Here is a 19,756-nt window from a genome sequence, read left to right as displayed (position 1 = left end):
ATTATTTCCTTGAGGAAGAGCAGCTATAACATTTGGGGAGTGAGGGTGGATGTTTATTTAATTTTTTTTAAGTGAACAGTCCTAGAGTGCTAAGTGTAGTTGCTTAGCCCTCCTCAAAGATCAGGGTTGGTTTTTTTTTGTTGTTCTTTTCAGCTATATTCACCAAATTCTGATTTGTATTTTATTGCAGTTGTCTATCTTGTAGTTTTTCATCTGTCATTTGTCATGTTTGTATGGTCCTATGGGAAGACAATTTTCACATCTCCTGCAACCCCCTCTAATGAGGTAAGTATAATGTTATGAAAATGTCAATGCCTTTTTTATAAATAGCTGAACTGTTTTCAGTGATGAAATTTGTTTGCAGTACTGCATGATTCACCTTTGCCTTCTCATTGTCTAAAATAGAACAGCATGACAGTGTATCATGAATGAAAATGATCAAGTTAATCTTAAAATACCATATGCTTTGTGTAATGACATTTCCTTATACAAAATGTGTGTTTAAATCATCACAAGTTTGGCAGTCTTGTACAGTGCTATGCTATGAAGTGGCTTTCTTGAAACGTGGAATTTTTAAAAATGATAAATGAAGTACAGTGACAACATTTTTATGTTTCCTTTTTAGGCAGTTTTAACTGTTATTTGAATAAGAAAGTGTAGTAATGCAATGTATACTTATGACCTGGAGGACTGAACCCACTTACTAGTCAAGGGTTAAGGTTTAGGAACACTGAGATGTGACTACATAAAGAACCTTTATATAATAGCGAAAGAATGCATGATGAAGTTTTGCTTTGAAAAAGTACCATATTAACTCCAATAAGCCTGAGATGGATTACCTTGTTTTCCATTTTCTCTAATGTGTGTGTATGTAAGGATTAAATACAGGGACTGAATTTAAAATATTGCACTTCTCTTCCTTGTTTTTACAAAGCTTTTAAACTGTCTAAACTGTTTGAGGTGTTGGTTGCTCTGTGGGTGTTGAATTTTTATTCTGTTTTCAGCAAGACTGACATTTAGTGCTAATGTCAACCTTAAACATTCTTGAGACAAGTTATTCCCATGCTTTGAAGAAAAAGCAAACACTGCTCTGTAGTGCTTAATTATAGCTTAGAGATCTGTATGTTAAAGCTATAGAATATGAAGTGTAAAAAGCCTAACACTATTCTGCTGTTTAGCTAAGCAAAAAGTCTAAATGCAGCTGTTGAAGATGGAGCACAAGCTGTTGGTCTGGAGTACAAGTCCTGTGAGGAGCAGCTGAGAGACCTGGGGGTGTTCAGCCTGGAGAAAATGAGGCTTGGGGGGACCCTACCGCTCTCTGTAACTGTCTGAAAGGAGAGTGTAGCCAGGTGGGGGTCAGCCTCTTCTCCCAGGTAACGAGTGACAGGACAAGAGGAAATGGACTCAAATTGCTCCAGGGGAGGTCTAGATCAGATATTAGGAAAAATTTCTTCACTGAAAGGCTTGTTGTCACAATCACTGGTACAGGCTGCCCAGAAAAGTGGTTGTATCCCCATCCCTGGAGGTTTTAAACCATTTATAGATGTGGCATTTGGGGATGTGGTTTAGTGGTGGACTTGGCAGTGCTGGGTTTATGGCTGGGCTTGATGACCTTAGATGTTTTCCAACCTAAATGAGTCTATGAATTGGTAAACCTAAAAATTCAAAGGGACTTGTCTTCAGGGTAATTAGTTTTGCTTTTTCTGCAGTAGTTTTGCAGGAAAATGGTTGAGTTAAGCAGATTAACTAGTTAGAACGTAGTTGAAACTACATTCTAGTTATTCTAGGTTTTATAAAGCTATATGAACTAGAGCTGCTCTTAATGCTAATGCCTAGTAACTTTTACTGTCTTCTTGAATTCTTCATTAATAGCAAACTTATCCTGACAATACTTTTCCTGTAGTTACAGTGATGATCTAGCAGGCTTTTTGTATTCAGCAAGTAAAAGGGATGGCTTGGGCATATGGCATGTAATGAATTTTTTGTATATTAACTGTGGAGAGAGATCAGATTTGATAAAATTTTCTTCTGCAGCTAGCTTTAAATGAAAAGGAACAAAAAACCTCTCCCACCAGGACAACAAAAAACCACACTCAAAAAATTTTTAAAAAGCAAAAAACCAACCACATTTAAAACCCAGCACCTGTTTCTGGGCAAATCCCTTCTGTTCATGTACTAGTGAGTAATTAATGCTGTTTATACTTAAAAACAAACTTTTTGTTGATGACTTCAGTATCTCTCCATTGTGTGGGAGTGTAAATGTATATATTTTTAATCATTCAAATTGGCTATTCTTGCAAAACAAATAGCGTCATGTGATCTTACTATTGAACTAAAAAAAAGATTCTGCAGCTGCTGTTGTCTTAGTGTAATCCCTGTGCATTTGTCCTAAGAAAGAACAATCAGCATTATACAAGATCCAGAAAGAGGAAGGAAACAAAGGGATTCTTTCTGTTTTCAATAAGAACTGCTGGAACCTCATTGGGAATTCTGTTTGCTGTGTGGTAACAGACAACTTTGGATGCCTTTGAACATATCCTGCTATTGTCCTGAGAGACTGTGGTCTCATAGCCCTATTAAGTTCTGAAATTAGAAAAGAAATGCAGCTTTTTGGAAAACCAAAATCCTATCCAGGATTTTTAGAGTAATACAATGATGTTACATGGACAAATTTAAAAAGCTTTAAATCTTTTTAGTGGGTTCCTTTTCTGTGCACTAATGGTTTGCCTTGAAATGTCATCTAGAGGGGGTATTCATGTTTCCTGCAACCTCTGCTTGATTGCAGGTCGTGGATACCTGGGTTACCTAGCAGTCTCACAAGGGTAGTAGGGATTAAGGTGTATTGCACTACTGTTTGCTGGAATGTTGCTTCACATCTGCCTTAAACTTTTGATGTGAGCGTCTCCAGTTTTCATGCTTGAATAAATATCGATCTGAGTGGTTAAATTTAAATAAATAGGTCAAACTCTTAGTGATGGCTGAAATGTTAAATTTTAAGTTCACCCTTTGCATAGGTTAGTTCTAGTGTCTGGTTATTTAAAAGGGTATTATTTAGACATGTTTCATGTTTCACCCTCAAAGGGTGTGTAGGCGCAGTAACTGGGATGGTGCTACATGTGACAGGAGGCTTAACTAGATTCTGTGAGCTGTGAGGCATCTTGCTTGCATTCTGGGTTAGGAAATAGCACAGAGAAATTGCAGCAATGTCTTACTGCTTCCTCCTTGCTGTAAGTGGAGTCTTCATTGTTGCTTGCCAACTGACTGTAATCCAAAAGAGGAAAAAGTACAGGATGAGAGGAGAATCCATGTGAACAAATCATGCACATGTTTTTGGTAGGAAAATACGATCATACTAAACCACACTAAGCCAGTTTTTGTTCCAGCTGCACACATAGCATTTTCCACTCTCTACCATGAATGCTTTGTCTATGTGTGCTCATAAAGAGAGCTCTTGTAGTCCATGCAGGAAGCTCAGAGTTTAGAAGTGCTTTGGAACAGAAAAATACCAAAGAAAATCGTCATTTCAGCCCCCGCTGCACAGAGCCTCGTCAGCTGGTTTTTGTGGGGCTTACTGGGAAATACTGTTTCAGCGGATACCAAACTAAGTGTTTCACAAATGAGTAAAAGCTCTCCAGGATGTTCTGGTAAAGGCTTACATTTCAGTAAGGTTTCAACAGGAATGCTTGTCAGGCGTTACTCAGAATTGTAGGACACTCCCAAACTATACATGCTTTGCTTAAGGTGCTTTCAATACAACTTAAGAATTTTGAGACTAGTGTTGACTACTCCTGAGTTAAAAATCCAGTTAAACTCTTCCAGCTTCTGTGTGGGGCTGTGAAGCTCACCACGCCCCCTGCCTGCCTTTTTTTCCCCCCATCTGGTTTTTACCCCTCTGTATGTTAGAGAGGAAGTGGGGTAAGAGAACTTCAGTGCCTTGTAGCAGCAAAGGACTTGTTGCACCTTCCTCTTGTTCACAGTTTGCTTAAATTATGTTTATAGTGACTTAAAGGAAAACTTGTACCTTAAAACTCACTCTGAGTATCTGTGTTCCCTTGTGTTGGAGAGAAAATACTATAGATAATGGAGCAGAGATAAAGATTATTTTCTTGAAAATACATCCAGAAATTAAATACATCCAGAAACTTAGGAGTTCTAAAGATTTCCTGTAATTCCTGTAGCATTCTTTTTTTTGTTTACATGATGCTTTTGGGTCAGTGGATGGGAACACCCAAAGGGTCTTTTCCTTGGAAAACAAAGTAATAATTAATCTTCCCCATCCTATCCATTTTCTACATCCCTCTTAGTTCTGCTTGTCAAAACTTGATAAAGAACAATATGAAAAAGAAGAGAGACCAGAAATCCAGCAGGAGATTTTAAGAAGAGCTGCCAAAGACTTGCCTATCTATACGACAACAGCATCGAGAGGTGAGATATAAAGATAGTTCTATGCTCCTCAAGTTGCTGTTTATTCATTTGTTGCCATTGAATCAATAATTTATTAAGCACATATTGCAAATGCCATGATGTTTTGTTATTTGTTTGTCCTGGTGTTTAATCGCCCTGAGAGAAAGAGCAGTCTTTTTTCTGGGGTTCTCAACATAAAGCCACTACTTGAAATTAAAGAAGAAAAATATCTTCTAGCAGGAAGAGAGATGATAGCAGTTCTCTCCAGCTGTGGCAATTAAAAATAAACACAGCAAACAAATATAGCTACGATAGCTTGAAAAAGGGAAAATCAAATGTGTTGCTCAATTTTATAATGACTTTTATCCTCACTTAAATTTTTTCTTTTTCTTTTTGAGCTGTTTTGATTCAGTGTGAGGAGAAACATACTTAAGATCTTAATATGCTTTTGCAACTTAAAACAAATAAGTATTGTTTCATTCCCATCTGCAGTTCAGTAGAAATCTAGTTATGGACTGTTTCTGGATTTGCTTTTAATATATGTAGGCATTTTATTCCAATTTATAGATGAATGAGCTGTGAAAGTGCTGTCTTATGTATATGTATATTCTTTAAAAATCTGTAGCTTTTATACATGCATATATCTTTTTCTCTTTCCTGAAACAAACAACCCTGTAGAGTTTCCAAAAATGTAAACTTCTCAGAATAGCCATTGCCAAAGTTTACTGTGACTTTTCCAAAGAAAGTCTAAGGACACCTGGCTCTTTTAAATACAGGCCTCCATATAAGAGAATCCCAGTCTTAAGTTCCTGGAGTGGTCTGGGAAGCTGTTGCTAGCTCTTATAATTTCTATTTAGCTGTAGGTGTTGCCTTTCCTCCTGCTTTCCAACTGTCTGTGCTGGTGTCTTATTTCCATTGAGAAAAACCTGAAGCTCTGTTTAAAAATATCCAGGAAAGATGAGGAAGATCTGACTTACTGAACAGTCTGCTAGATCATTGTTTGGTGAAGTGGATAGTGAAAGCCAGTGCAGAATGTAGTTTCACAATGAGATGCCTTAGTACCCTGTGCAGTGGTGAAAAGGGGATCAGTGCCAGAGGATGAAGGATAGGAAGACTTGGGAGTCAAAGAGTAAATGAAAATGGAATCAGTAGAGTAGTAAGAGGTAGTTTTGAATACTTTAATATGTTACATTCCTTAAAAAATCAAAACTACATATCATATGAGATTAGGTGTGTGACAGTCTGTGAGAACAGGTGTGGAAGGGAAGGGCAGGAAGCTCTTTTAAGATTCAGTTCATGTTGAGGGGGAAAGCTTTCATAAAATGAGGTGAATTCTACTGACCTGACCCTTGCACTTAAATACAGCAATCAGATACTGTGATCGATGCCAGCTGATCAAACCTGACCGCTGCCACCACTGTTCTGCCTGTGACGTGTAAGTGTCTGAATCTGGAATTACAGATTTTCCCTTTCCTGAAATCATCTCTTTAGTGTGTTCATGTCTTCAGTGGATCGGTTCCTTCTGTTGCTGCAATATTATGGTACAGCCCTATTGTCTAAAGTGGCAGAACTTTTTAGGAAACCTGCTTGTAGCCTTGTAAAACAAAGATTATATTAAAAAATAGATTAATTAAAAAGTAAAAAATCATATAGAGTGAAAGTAAAGAAAGGTAGGTCTGAGATACCAGCACCAGCTAAAGCTTATTATTGAACTGTTTCATTGTATCTTGTTTCTGTAGCTTTGAAACAGATGTGTTCTGCTAGAAATGTTTATCTCAAAAATTGGCCTTAGAGTCACATGCCTTTAACATTTCAAAAACATCATTGCTATCCCCTGTTTTCATTATGAATCATCAGAGGAGTCTGCACAGGCACTGAAGGCTGAGGCTATGCATAAGACTTCAGTAGGCTGAGCGTGAGGAAATCTCGTTAACTGAAGAACCTAATACACATCTTTTGGCTAAAATCAAATTTGTTAGCAACTACAATGAATGTCTATGTGTCTGAAATGTCTAGTAACTGTGTTTACTTTAAAACTGGATTAAAGTGGCATGTGAGCTATTCAAATTGCCCTTTGTGCTGATCTTTTCCTCCATTAACTTAAAAAAAAAAAAGGACAAGCAGAAAAAATAACCCTAAGGTAGACTTAGTTGAAGTGAATGCCAGGCTAACACACCTTATCCACACAACCCTGACAGATCCTTTGGATTTGTTTTCTGTGCAAACACATAAAACTAGTGTGGCTTAATGAACTGGTACATGGTGTTGCTCAGTAATGCTCCCAATGCTAATTTAAGAAACTCTCTTCATAACTGTTCTGAATTTCAAATGGTTCTTTTAGGTAAAAGAACAGCTGCTGTAGTATAGAGAATTTGTATGATTGAGAAGGGCTTGAAAAAGATACATTAGGGCAAAATACTTTAAAAAATCAATCAATAAAAAACAACACCCAAAACTGTAGAAGCTAAAGTTATGTGTCTTGGAAAGAAAATGTATTTTTTGTCTTAACTTGCTGGAAATTCTCTCTTTCAGATGTGTATTAAAAATGGATCACCACTGTCCATGGTAAGTTTATTTTTTAAAAAATCAGTATAAGAATGATGAATTAGACGCTACTTCAAAAATGGACTTCTGGAGTAAACCTTGATTTCCACAGAAGTTCTTTAATATATGGGAATAAATGTGTGATGCAGTTTTAAAGTTGTAAGCCCAGTAGTCCAAATCATGCAGTTTCTCCTCATATTGAGAAACCTTGACATTAACGAGACCTGTGAGAAAATCCATTTCTTTCTTTTGTTTACTCTGTTGGTGTTAGCAGGAGAGGAGATACCACTGCAATACGAGAGTAATTTCTGGATTTTAGGTGATATGTATGACTCACTCAGACTCTTCTGCAGTTTCTGTTCACTGGTAGTCAGTAAAAATATTATCTGCTACCACTGTGAAAAACATTAGTACCACCAGTTGACTTAGAGGTGGTTTTGTAAGCAAGCAGCATGCACTGAAGTTGATGGTGAGGTTCCTGTTACTTTCTGTGGTGCCTGCAGTTAGTTTGTAGTGGGAATTGCTTCCTGTACGGACTGTCTGTATTGTAATGCTTTGCCAGCTCATGTCCTGTCCTACAGAATCATGGGGGGTAAAATTCATGGGAGAGGCCCAGATCATTCAGCCTGAGAAATTTCCTTCAAAATAGTGGCTTAAATTGCTTCTGAAACACTGGTGCCAGAGTGTTTTGGACATACCACTGACATCATACACATTTTGCTCTGCAATGTATTGTGGGTTTTTTGTTTGTTTTATTTTTTGTATACCTTAGTAACCTTTTTCTCTTTCCCCTCCTTCTAGGGTGAATAATTGTGTGGGATTTTCTAACTACAAATTCTTCCTCCTGTTTTTAATGTATTCCTTACTGTACTGTTTGTTTGTTGCTGCTACAGTCTTGCAGTACTTCATAAAGTTTTGGACAGTAAGTTCTAAGGCTTTTTTTGGTTGTTGTTCATTTGTTTAATACTGCATGTGTTATTGAAGGCTGCATCAGCATGTTGTCACTCACCATTTACTCTGTTCTGTGGTTCACTGTCATTAATGACATCAATCAAAGTGACTGAAGCAGGAGAACCTTATGAATTTTGATGAAGTAAATATATTACACTGCCTGGGATGAGTAAGGGGGGGGAAGGACTTTTGATGAGGACACTGTGCAATTTCTCTGCTCCATCAAAATTGAGTGGCACAGCTCAGGTTTTTATGAGACTATGAGATACAGATGTGTCGTATAAAGAAGGATACAGATAAAGATAGGCTAAAGAAGGAACAGAGCCTATCAAACAATTACTATATGTATAATTATATATGTGTGTGTATATAATAAATACCAACAAATGTGAAATATGAATAACAATTTTGTATCTTCCCAGACTTATCTATGGATAATCTGCTGCCAGATAAGGCAGATTAATTTGTTGGGAACTGTCTGAGCTCTGTTTTGGAGCCCCTACATAGGCATGTTTGAACTTCATATTAGTGGCTTATATGCTCTGGTATGAGTAGAATGCTAAGATATGTACAGTATGAATGCTATACATGTTCTTTGCAACTGTTATGGGTTGTCAAATGGTTAATACACATACATCCATCTTAGTATGTTTAATAACATTTATGTGAAGGCAACCATCCTTGTATGTCAGTGTTATATTGCACCTATCAGTTTTGTTCCAGTCACATCCAGGCTGAACACAGTGCCTTCTGTAGTTGTTCCCTTTCATCTAGAAAAACTTGTAGTGTGCCTTCCTATCTCTAGGCTGAAGTGTTAGTGGCAGAATTCCCTTAATCCATTTCCATTAATGAGCATGCAAAAAGTTACCGCAAGTGGAAGGGTCTCAATCACATCTTTGGGTAAATAATACCATATATTTCTTAAATGCTGGCTGCTGTCAGAGTAACTGGGAAAAGTAGTAATTGTCTGCAGTGGTAGATATTGATATTTGCTTTATTGGAGCAAAAGGTTGCTGCCATGTCAGGGTAAGAGAAGCTTGATCGTGTATTCAAAATAGCTGTACTGAGACAGTTGGCATTAGTTAAGATAAACTGTGCAAAGAAGTTTGTGTTATCTAAACTTGTGGGTCTGATCTGCCAAAGTACTTTATTCCTTTAACCTGTGAGTTCTGTATAGCAGTCTGTCACGGGAGAGCAAGCCATGTGGGGATTGAGCTGTCAGTACTGTGAGATGAAAGCCATAAATGTGTTTATCAGTCATAGCTGGGTCTTAAAAGATATTTCAAATTAAATGGTCTGATTCTGCTGTTCAGTCTTGCTTGGCTGTAAAATAGTTAAATTTTCAATCTGTGAATGTGCCATTTCCAAACATCTGCCTGGCTGCTTTCCAGTGCTTTGTATACAATTTCTAAGGAAACTGTAGATGCGCTCTTACATATTTACCAGTCAGTGCTAAAGCAAAAAAAAAGAAAAAAGAATTTGCTTTGCTACATTACTTTATAGACAAAAAAGGCCACAGGACAACTGCCCACATTGAACAAACATTTAATACCAACATTTGCAGCAGGACTCTTCCAAAGCTCATCAGACACAATGTTGAAGTGGACTCTCAAGCAAAGGAAGTAAACTTAAGAGGGATTATTTTTTTTATTATTGATTCAGTTGTTAAAAATGCTTCCTGCAAGAATGGACTACTTCTGAAATGTAACAATAGACAATGTAATTGTGTACTTGCTTTCAATTCCGGATACTTTCAAGACTGAATCTGGCAATACCCTGATCTTATCAGCAGAATAGGTCTCTGACTCACTTTACTCATATTAAGTCACCCCCTTCACTAAGCTAAGACACTTCTGAGTTTATAACTGACTTAATAAAGTACATTTCCAGAAAGAGGTGGCAGCTCCATAATCATGTAAGCTTGCAAATTTTTGTATGTCTCTTGTATATAAGCTTTTAGGCAAGTGCTCTCTTGGAAGGTTCTCTGTACATCTGTATGCAAACCAAAGCAGAATGCTGCTGACATGTGCTGTCTGTAGATTGCTTCAGTATATTGCTAATCCTCAGCTTTGTCTGCTACAGCATCAGACAGATTGCTGTTTGGACATTTTCTGTCAAGGCTGTCTAGATGCACAGAACCACTGAATATTTAGAATTGGAAGGGACCCTCAAGGATCATCAAATCCAACTCTTCAGTAAACGGCCCATATGGGGATTAAAAACCCACAAGCTTGGTGTTATTAGCACCATGGTCTAAAACTGAGCAAATCAAGGTTGTTTTTTCCTCCCAGAGCTTGACTACAGGAAATGTTACAGTATACCTTCAGAAGGTAGTGCTTATTTTTTGCTTCCTCACAGATGTTTTTCAGAGACTGTGCAACAAATTGCTGGATACATCCAGTGTTGGAAAGAAGTACGGACTGCTTCTTGAGGAATGTAGCCTGGGGGAAGAACTTGTTATGAGGTTGTGGAGAGGTGTATGTGCTAAGTAGACAAATGTAGCAATCCATTGTTTTGCACTGTTGATAATACTTGCATAGAGACATGATGCTCCTACGCAGATACTTGGAAACATTGTGAGACATGCACACCTACCAAATTCTTCTTTTGAAGAAAACCTTTGTATTTCTCCCTTACACGTGGAAGACTTTTACACAGGACATTTCATACTCTATGCAGAAGTGCTGAAGAAAGGTCTTGATTTTTGTGCATACAATACTGGAACAGCTACACTGGCTGGAAATGTTTACCACAGGCTTGCACCCTGATGCTGATGTTAAAATCTGTTTTGTAGATAAGGGAATGTTACTGATTTCTTTATTTATACTCATAACTGCTTTTTCTATATTCATGACATTTTTATTTCTACATCAGAGGTTGTTAAAGATAAAATGCCAGTTTAACCAAATGTCTTTGACACAAACACCAGCACTGGCTGGATGCCCAATGCTTGATGCCTTGTTTACACAGTGCATGGTGATGCTTCCCAGCTTATATTTGTGTCTACTCCTATTCTTGCTGCACTGCCACCTCCTTGAAACCATTATGTTTTCAGTGTCTTTCACTGTCCTCCAGATTAATTTTCAGTCCTGAGTATAGCTAAATAAAGGATGTAATACATGCCCTGGGTGGATAACATGTGCTTCTGCAAAACTTTGGTTGTATTAATAATAAGGGGGTAAAAAAAAGGAGTGGTTCCACATCATTAGTTAGAACTCATTCCTCCTGCCTGTATTAAGGATGTAGACCAGATCTGAGTTTTTTTTCAAAGATTAGGATAGACCTGTCTACTGAAAAATGAGGAACAAATCAAGCTCAGACAGCACTTTTGTTTGAGGGATTTTATGACCTGATACCAATCAAATGACTTTGTGAAAGAGTTTGTAGGGGACTCTTGAATAGTGACTGGCTTCAGCCTATTGTGTGCTAAGTAGTCCAGACTGTGTTGTGCAAATTGCTTCCTTTTGTAAACTCTGCAGCTCTCTCACCTGCAAGTCTCTGCTTCTGTGCTGCTGCTGAGGATAACGATCTTAAATAACCAGTGTCTGAAGTTTCACTCTCTTTTCACATGCGGGGGCACGTGGACTGCTGCTAGAACACCACTGTGAATAAGCTTGTTATACACACTCAAAGTCTGCATGCTTCTCTCCAGTAAAGAATTGGCCTTCTTTGAAAGATGCTTCAGTTCTGCAACTGTCATTCAGGAAGTTACAACCAGTGGCTGAGGCTGGGTAGTCAGAAGAGGTAAATGCTCCTTGGGGATCAGGCAGATTATTCATGCATAATTCAAAAAATCCTCCAGGTTTTAGAGCTGCTGGTTTAGGAAGATGCAAGTGAAATAAACTTAGATTTTCTGACCCACAGAACACACAAAGACTAAGCTGCTGCTGCTCTTTTAGCATCAGAATAAGCTCCTGAGAATTCCTTGTAGAGAATTATTTTGTTTAAATATGTAATTTCAAAAAAGCCATAGGAATTCAAGTTACAAAAATCAGTTGGGCAGCTGGGGAACACTGCCTTGTGCTCTGAGGTAGAAAGAGTTACTATTGCTTCAACATGAAGCTTAGGAATAAGCAGCAAGTGGAGTATTTTGCAAGGCTGGAATTCAGTGGATCGCAAAACACAACATATCCCTACTGCAGGTGGAAGAGGGACTGTTGCACAAATTGTCAGTAAATAAGTAACAAAATGGCCAGTAAAAAGGAAGCTGAACTTAAATGGCAGTTTAGAGAGCTGCACTCTTCTGTCATTTGCTTACTATAGAATTATCTGATGGCAGCCAGCACTTTTGAAAATGCTGTGTATATCTGCCTGACTGTAATGTAGATGCTTGGGCTCTCCCTAAACTTTTTGCACATATTAATGGAATTAAAAAGCCATACATCTTGCCTACAACAGATTAGTTAAGTGTTGGCATCTTAGCCAAGATACCACTCTTAAGGTATAAAGTTTGGAATTTAAAAGCTAATTTGAACTCAGCTTTTCTGTTTCTTCCTTTGTTTTCTCAAGCACTGGTTCAATTTCAGGTGTTATACTAAAGGTACATCCTATAAACTCTGTATTGAAGAAAATTAAGAAGAAGAAAAACTGTACTGATTTGTTATCTGATCTCTTTTAAATGAAGAAAATCGTGCAAAGAATGGCAATTTATTTTTTATGGTTTTGGCTGAAACTACGTCTAATGGTAATGGATATGTTCTGAAGTCAGAAAGATTTTTAATTAATAAACCATTACTTGATACCTCAGGAGTATTCTGAGCTTTTCAGACCTTTGTGAATGGTTTCATCATACAGAATATTCACATAACTCTTATTTGTGATGGAAACAACTAGCAAAGAAGGAAGTTGGTCTAGTCATGCTGACCAAGCTGAGCAACCACTTGAAAGTGATCCAGTCACAATCTGAATTCCAGTACATCTATGCTTCAGTAGAAGATTTCATGCCTTGGAAGTTAGTAGTGGGCTCTTGCATACTTCTTCATTTTCTTGGAGAACAGGGGCTAAAGCTGCTGATGTGCTTTGGAAATTGGCACATCCAAGAGCACATTTACACACCAACCATTTTGTTCTTAACAAAGCCTGTGCTGTTTTCAAACACCCTGTCTTAACATAATACTAGTGTTTAATAAATTGTCTTTCTTTGCGCAAAGCTTTGCCGCAGGAAAGCTGCAGAGAATTGTCCGAAGGTAAAATACAATATTGCTGTCAATGTTTAAATGTGGTTCCTACTACAATTTTTCTAGTCCAGTCATTCATGGCAGGTATTCACATCATCACAGAAGGAAGGAGACTAGTAATCTGTTGTCTATAAATATATAAGCTATGTACAGGAAAATGGATATACCTATGTGCACTTGATCTTAATTGAAATGTGTTTTAGCTTAAAAAAGAAAGTCAGCCGTAGATAAATGGGTATACTGAATGCACTAATGGAAAAAAGTAATGGCAGTAATGCTAAGTAAGTAGCTGAGTAAAAATAGCCTCTCTGCTTTCATAATGTTGTTAAAGGTCAACTACTTGAAAGTGCTGTGATTTTGAGGATATAGAGCTGGAATAGTATTATTACAAATCCCATTGGCCTTTTGAAAGTCTGAAAATAGTTTGGGGTGGAATTGACAATCTGATATGTTTGGGAATTGCTGTCTTTATGGTGGTTATACTGAAATTGTTGTTTTCCACATAGATTTCTGGTGATTCACTTCTACCTGGTCAGACGTGGCAAATTTGTTTTGCTAGGTACATGCTTGTTGTTGCTTAAACATTAGAGGTGATCAAAAATTGAACATCTATCCCATGTCTTGTTTAGGACTTGTTCATGACAGCCATATACCTTTTATGTTCATTATACCAGCTGAGAATTAGGTACAGTATTACTACCTTGTGGCAGGAATTGCACTTTTTTCCCCTTCAGAGGAAGTGGCTTTGGACATATTTTCCCCATGTCTCTTTGTCTGTGGCTGCACAGTTAAGATTTTCTGGTATAGAAAATGTTTTGCCTTGCCCCCTACTATGCATTTGAAAAGCACAGATGAACAAGTGCACTCACAGTACTAAACTGGGGGAAGGGGTACCCATGAGATTTAATTGCTGTCCTTTTCCAGTTTAACATGACATGAAAGGAAAAGCTGCTGCTTTTCTTTCTTGGTGAAAACTGAGGTGAAAGACCTATAGCAGTCTGGGTGTGGCAGGAAATGTTCAGCAACAATAGTGCCTTAGTTTCTGGAAGTGTTAACATATTAATCTCTTTCTCTCTTTCTCCCCAGAATGAATTGCCAGATACCCATGCAAAGTTCCATGTACTATTCCTTTTCTTTGTGGCAGCCATGTTCTTCATCAGTATACTGTCACTCTTCAGCTACCACTGCTGGCTAGTTGGCAAAAACAGATCAACTATAGGTCAGTCCATTGGGATATGAAACTTTTCCTGTTCCAGAAAAATGACAATTCAATGAGAATATGAGGCCTACATAATATGTCATCACATGTATCAATATTGATTTTTTCAATATTGTGCAATAAAAAGCATATTTGGTGGAAGTAATTAAAGGTGAAACAAAAGGGAAGGTGAAGCCTGTGGGGGGTCCTCTGCTGGAGCCAAGCATTCAGATTCATGATGACTGTTCATTTCTTTTGTTTGTATTTTTGAGACCTCTGTGGCACCATGCATTTTTGTTGTGATTTTAAAGTGTGATGTAACCCAATTGCTACTCATCACGCTGTTGCTCTAATACTTAGAGTAGCTGGGTATCCCCTACCAAGTCAGAGGCTCTACTGTACATGAACATGTACTACATTTTGAACTAGATGCAAACAAGTATTCTTAAATCCTGTCAAAAAAAACCTAACATTATTATTAGGAAGTGGCTTGTAAGAGTGTGATAAAAATGAGAACACTGATGCACATTTCCTAGATAATAAGAGATTCCCATATTTTTATGCTTAAACATTTTAAATGGCATTGATCAGCATAAACAAGCTATGTGCATTTAATTAAAGTATTTGAAGTTCTTGCTAGGAAACACTTGAGAGTGGTTTTTGCAGTGTGTGGGGGGACAGAGACTGATGAGTATTTCTACAACTGAGTAAGTCAAAATCTTATATTTTTCACTGGAATTTAAATTTCTAACTTCAAAAATAAGTGGGTTGATTAAAAGTAAAATAATTTTTGGCTAGAATTTTTTTGCTAGATTTTTTTGATTGGTTGATAGGAGAGTTATTTGAATTATTTTTCTTTGACATATCTACAGGTAAGGAATATTCAGTTTCTTTTTAGCTTTGAAGAAAACTTCAACATATTCTTTACCCAAAAGTCAGTGGTCATAATTGGCCACACAGTTCTTTATCTGCTTTCTGGATCATGATCTTAAAAGACAAGATATTGGTATGGAGGGGGAACAATGATTCCTCTCAGTTCTTGGCCAAGGGCGTAACTGGACTGAGTACAAAAATGGTGGTGGCTTGCTATAGTTCATGGTGTGTCTGTTTCTAATATAATAGATTTCATCTTCCTCTGATAGCACGGGATGCTCTTAATTCAGCTTCCTAATTTGGCAGATGTGGAAAAACCTCTTTTGTATGGGCTTAGGTCCAGCGGTGCTTATGGTAAATTACTCTTAAAAGAGAAAGTTGTCTGCTCAAAGAAAGCTGAAGAGAGAGCAAGTCACCAAGGAATAAGGGATGTATGTGGATATCTTTGGCATGCTGATGGTACTTAGCTTTATCTCAGACTTTGTTAAATGTAAAGAGAGAAAGTTGACAAGGTGACTGTCCTCCTTACCTGATTTTCTCATTTTTCACTAACTCTGTGGGTTTTTTTTCCTCTGATTACTTGAGATTTTTTAAATTTCCCTCCCCTCATAACATATACATCAAGATCACCTCGCCTTGCCCAAAACTGGCTCCTTAGCAGTGAAGTTTTGGTTTCTTCACACTCCCTGACTCCTTAGTGGTTTAAAGAATTGCATGTTTTTATTTTACAGAAACATTCCGTGCACCCACATTTCGAAATGGTCCTGATAAAAATGGCTTTTCTCTTGGATGCAGCAAAAATCTAAGGGAGGTTTTTGGAGATGAAAAGAAGTATTGGTTGCTTCCTATCTTTACCAGGTATTCAGTCTGAACAGTAATGAATTAGGGAATTAATTGATTCCATTACTTCCACCTTGCTTCCTTTTCTACTAAAAAATAAAGCACAGCTGAAAAGCCAACTTGTATATACAGTACAATAAATATTGGTGCAGGGAAAATGTGCATGAGAAAGCGATCAAACTCCACACAGAGTTTTCATTCTAAGATGGAGCTTGTTGACAAGAGCCTTTTAAATGCAGAAGTTTGAAAAGCTTTGAGAAGCATATTGCAAAAATTGTACACCTTTTGGTGATAGTCTCAGTGATTATAGAGCAGAAATCAGCAACTCAGAGGAGCTCAAACAGCTGCATCCTAACAACATCAGCTTAAAAACACCCTCTCTTGGCCCTGGAAAAGCTTGACAGCTTTCCTTTTGCTGTAGATGACACTTTAGGAATCAAAAGCCATCTAAGAAATTGCATGTAAATAAGAAACAGGAGGGGGAAAATCTGATATAATTAAAAATGCTGGAATTAAAACATCAGCTGAGCCAGCATTAGGGAGTTGCAGACAAGCCTTATGAAGCAAGGCTGATGTGCTGCACACTCCAACCACTACCAGATTTCAGCAGAATAGAGTAGGAACTGTGTTTCAACACTGCTCTTGGGGGTCTGTGTATCAGGTAAAAATGTTGCTGAACCTGTTTGTGAAGCTGAGGTCTTGGTATCAAACTGCAGAGGTTATACCAGCAGCTTAAGTTGACTCAGCTGTCTGCTCAACTACCATGTGATTACAGACGGAAGCTCCATGGTAGATTGCTCGATCTGTTTTGCTACCACATTTTGTCCTGATAAACTTTAAAAGAAGGCTTAGCTAATTTCAAAATTATGAGTGAAGGGGAAAGCATGGCCACCAGAATGTTATTTATTATACAGCTTCTGAGGTTGTAAATACCAGAGAGTCTTGCCATGTGTGCATGCTGGTTATGGGGAAGATTAGGGCTACAGTCTACTGAAATACATCTGTGTTTCTGAAATCCACAGACTTGTGCTTGTGCACAGCAATCCATACTCAGTGATAGAGTGGGAATCAATTGAGCTTGAAGATTTAATTAACTGATCATTTGATTTAGTGGTAGAACTACCTTGCTAAAGTCTGGAGTTCAGCACTCTGCTCAGCTAATTGATTTGACCCTGTAGCCTTTGCCTCTTCCGTGGGTCCTTGTTCAGTTCACTTAAGTCAGCTACCAACAGTGATTTGAGTCTTTGTTTCTCATTTAGTTTGGGAGATGGATGTACTTTCCCAACTCGTTTGGTGATTATGGATCAAGAACAACTTGCAGTCTCAAGCCAAAATGAACCTGCCAAAAGGTAGCTATAGCACTTTGAAACTGATTTTGTACTGTTTCATACTTATCTAGAGAAAAAATTATTTCAAAGTTAGTTTTTGAATTCTTTATGCTTCTTGTCACTTCAGAGTAAATTTGTAAGTCTTCAGTGAAGGACAGAATAGATTAAGACTGAAAACTTGACTATGTCTTGGTTTGTTGTAACGTAAGGCTCTAAGGAAGAAGTAATACCGAAAGTAAGGGAGCTTACTGGCTCTTAGCAACAATCAAAAAAGTCCTTGGGAAGACTGAATAATTGTCCATGGAAAAAAAATGTTTATTTGCTTGGTTTGGGGTTTTTTTCTGAAAGACAAGGTATTATTTGTATTTCATCTCCTCAAGCATGCTTAAGCAAGTAATGCTGAGACATTTTGCAAGAGAAGTAGATCTCTCATGCTGGGATTTTTAGCTTATTACTTTTTATCCCTCTCAAATTTGCATGTTTTGTATCTTCAATGTATTTTCAAAGCGACAAGAGTCTCTATGTGCAGGTTCTGTTTACATTTGCCACCTTAGAAGTCTTCTGCATAGTTTAATGAATTTGTAAGCTGAAGGTTGTTGCCAACAGCAGTAACCTGAGTTACCAGACATTAGAGGATTCAAAGGCAATACAGAGAAGAAGTTACTTCCAGTGCAACATAACCTGTGGAATTTACACAAGAACAGGACCCTTGTGCAAACAGCAAAGTATCCTTTTACATTCAGAAGATTGTTCAGAAGAAGGCCCTGGCATTTGCATGGGATAAGATAGCATTTGGCTGCTCTTCCAGATGGAACTGCACAGGTTTTCTTTTTAGCTGTGTGGCAGTGTTATTGTCAGGGTGCCATTTCTTGTGTCTCAATCCGTGGGGTTTTTCCATTAGAAGTGAGTGGCCTGTGTCAGGTAGGGGTTTATTTTAGACTAATGACTGGAACAAGCCTGTAGAGGAATTAAGGCTGGGGGCAGGCAGCCATTTCCAGTTGGCACTGTAGGGTTTTTTTTATTAACTTTGCTTTTAAATAGCTTCACTATTCTAGAAATGTCTGAGGCTGCTACTGGTATTACAGAATTCTTGTTGACTTTGCTTACTTTTCAGCTCTGTAACCACTCGACCACTCAGTGAATCACAAAATCGGTTGCTATCCGGTGATTGTCAGTGGGTGGAAACTGGCCCTGAAGAGGAAAATGTGAAATCAGGTAGTGGTTTTGTTCGTGGTTCAGTTTTCCTTTTTTTTTTTTTTTTAATTTTTGGCACCTAGAAAATCCTTAGGAATTGGCTGGAGTGATATAGAAGAAAACGTGTTCCATGGAATCAAGTCAGGATGTTTAGAATTAAGGCTAACTTGCATCCCATGTTCTGCTCCAAAATTAATTGTTGTGTTATGGTAGTGGATGGTATATGGATAAGTAATTCCACTTTTGCACTTCAGTTCTGAGATTTGGGATCTTTTATGTTTGGTAAGGGGGAGGAAAATATTTTTGTAAAAGTAGGCACAACATGGTCAATGTGCTTTCTGGTTTGAAATCTTTGCTATTTGTTATGCAGATCTGCAAAAACACATAATTGAGATTTTCTCACATTCTAGGTGCAAAAAAGCATATTATAGTTTCATTGGAAAGTTGATCTCAGCTAATTACTAACCAACCATCTCAATGAGAAACAGGTAAGACTAACATAATTGATTGCTATTTCTGTACATGTATGAATAAAATTGACATCTTAAAGTCAAAAATCAACTAGTCACGGAATGCAGAAGAGTCCTCTGATGTTGGATGGGTAATAACAAAGTCTAAACAAAATTCAGAGTGGCTGTTGAGAAGACAAGAATGGGAGTAATGCTGTAGTGCAGGAAACATGGGTTGGCTAGGCCTGGGATGAGTCAGACTAATCCTGTAATTTAGATTAAAGTGGGTAGTGCTGGATTTGTTACCTGACCAGGGAAAAGAATCTGATGCTAAATGCAGTTCTGAGATGAAACGCTGTCTTGAGGAAGAGCTCCTTAAATGTCTTTTTCTTAGTCATATATTGGTGGGCCGTGTTCTGCTCTTTAGGAAGCTGCATGTGCCTGAGGAAGGAAGATCAGTAAGTGAATACAGGTCTCTGCATACAGACTGCTCTATCACATTTGGAATTGACAGTGATCTTCTGGAATGTTTCTTGCATTAAAGTGCCCTGTGTGCACTTTGCATTTAGGAAATACAGCACTTTCTGGTGCATATATGAAAGTTCTTTTGGTGTATTTCCAATGACTAAATTAGACTTCATTTATGTTAACTTTCTACTGTGGTGAGCTTATAAGTTACCATTAAGTTTTTCTGTCTGGAAGACAAACAAATCTTATTTGGTCAACTAACAGCTGTAGAAGCTATAGCTGAGTCATTACCGCCTCTTTTTTTGTCTTTTTTTGTTGTTGTTGTTGTTG

General features: G+C 37.8%; 1 protein-coding gene across 3 annotated transcripts in view; it reads left to right on the top strand.

Moving 5' to 3' along the window:
• Window positions 1–19,756, top strand: part of ZDHHC20 (zinc finger DHHC-type palmitoyltransferase 20) — a 49,108-nt gene that overhangs the window by 22,471 nt on the left and 6,881 nt on the right. For 2 of the 3 annotated variants that reach the window (XM_066544816.1, XM_066544814.1), the window contains exons 3-12: window positions 191–285; window positions 4,305–4,425; window positions 5,770–5,839; window positions 6,937–6,969; window positions 7,750–7,870; window positions 14,163–14,295; window positions 15,879–16,005; window positions 17,247–17,336; window positions 18,430–18,530; window positions 18,920–18,997. In XM_066544816.1, the coding sequence (XP_066400913.1) occupies window positions 226–285; window positions 4,305–4,425; window positions 5,770–5,839; window positions 6,937–6,969; window positions 7,750–7,870; window positions 14,163–14,295; window positions 15,879–16,005; window positions 17,247–17,336; window positions 18,430–18,530; window positions 18,920–18,957 (894 nt within the window). In that variant the 5' untranslated portion in view covers window positions 191–225 and the 3' untranslated portion in view covers window positions 18,958–18,997. The remainder of the gene's footprint in view (window positions 1–190; window positions 286–4,304; window positions 4,426–5,769; window positions 5,840–6,936; window positions 6,970–7,749; window positions 7,871–14,162; window positions 14,296–15,878; window positions 16,006–17,246; window positions 17,337–18,429; window positions 18,531–18,919; window positions 18,998–19,756) is intronic. The other variant, XM_066544815.1, reaches the window with a different exon arrangement.

Source organism: Molothrus aeneus, chromosome 2 (assembly GCF_037042795.1).
Source record: "Molothrus aeneus isolate 106 chromosome 2, BPBGC_Maene_1.0, whole genome shotgun sequence".
Classification (NCBI taxonomy): domain Eukaryota; kingdom Metazoa; phylum Chordata; class Aves; order Passeriformes; family Icteridae; genus Molothrus; species Molothrus aeneus.
Note: the sequence above shows the minus strand (reverse complement) of the source record. Positions and strands in the feature narration are given on the sequence as shown.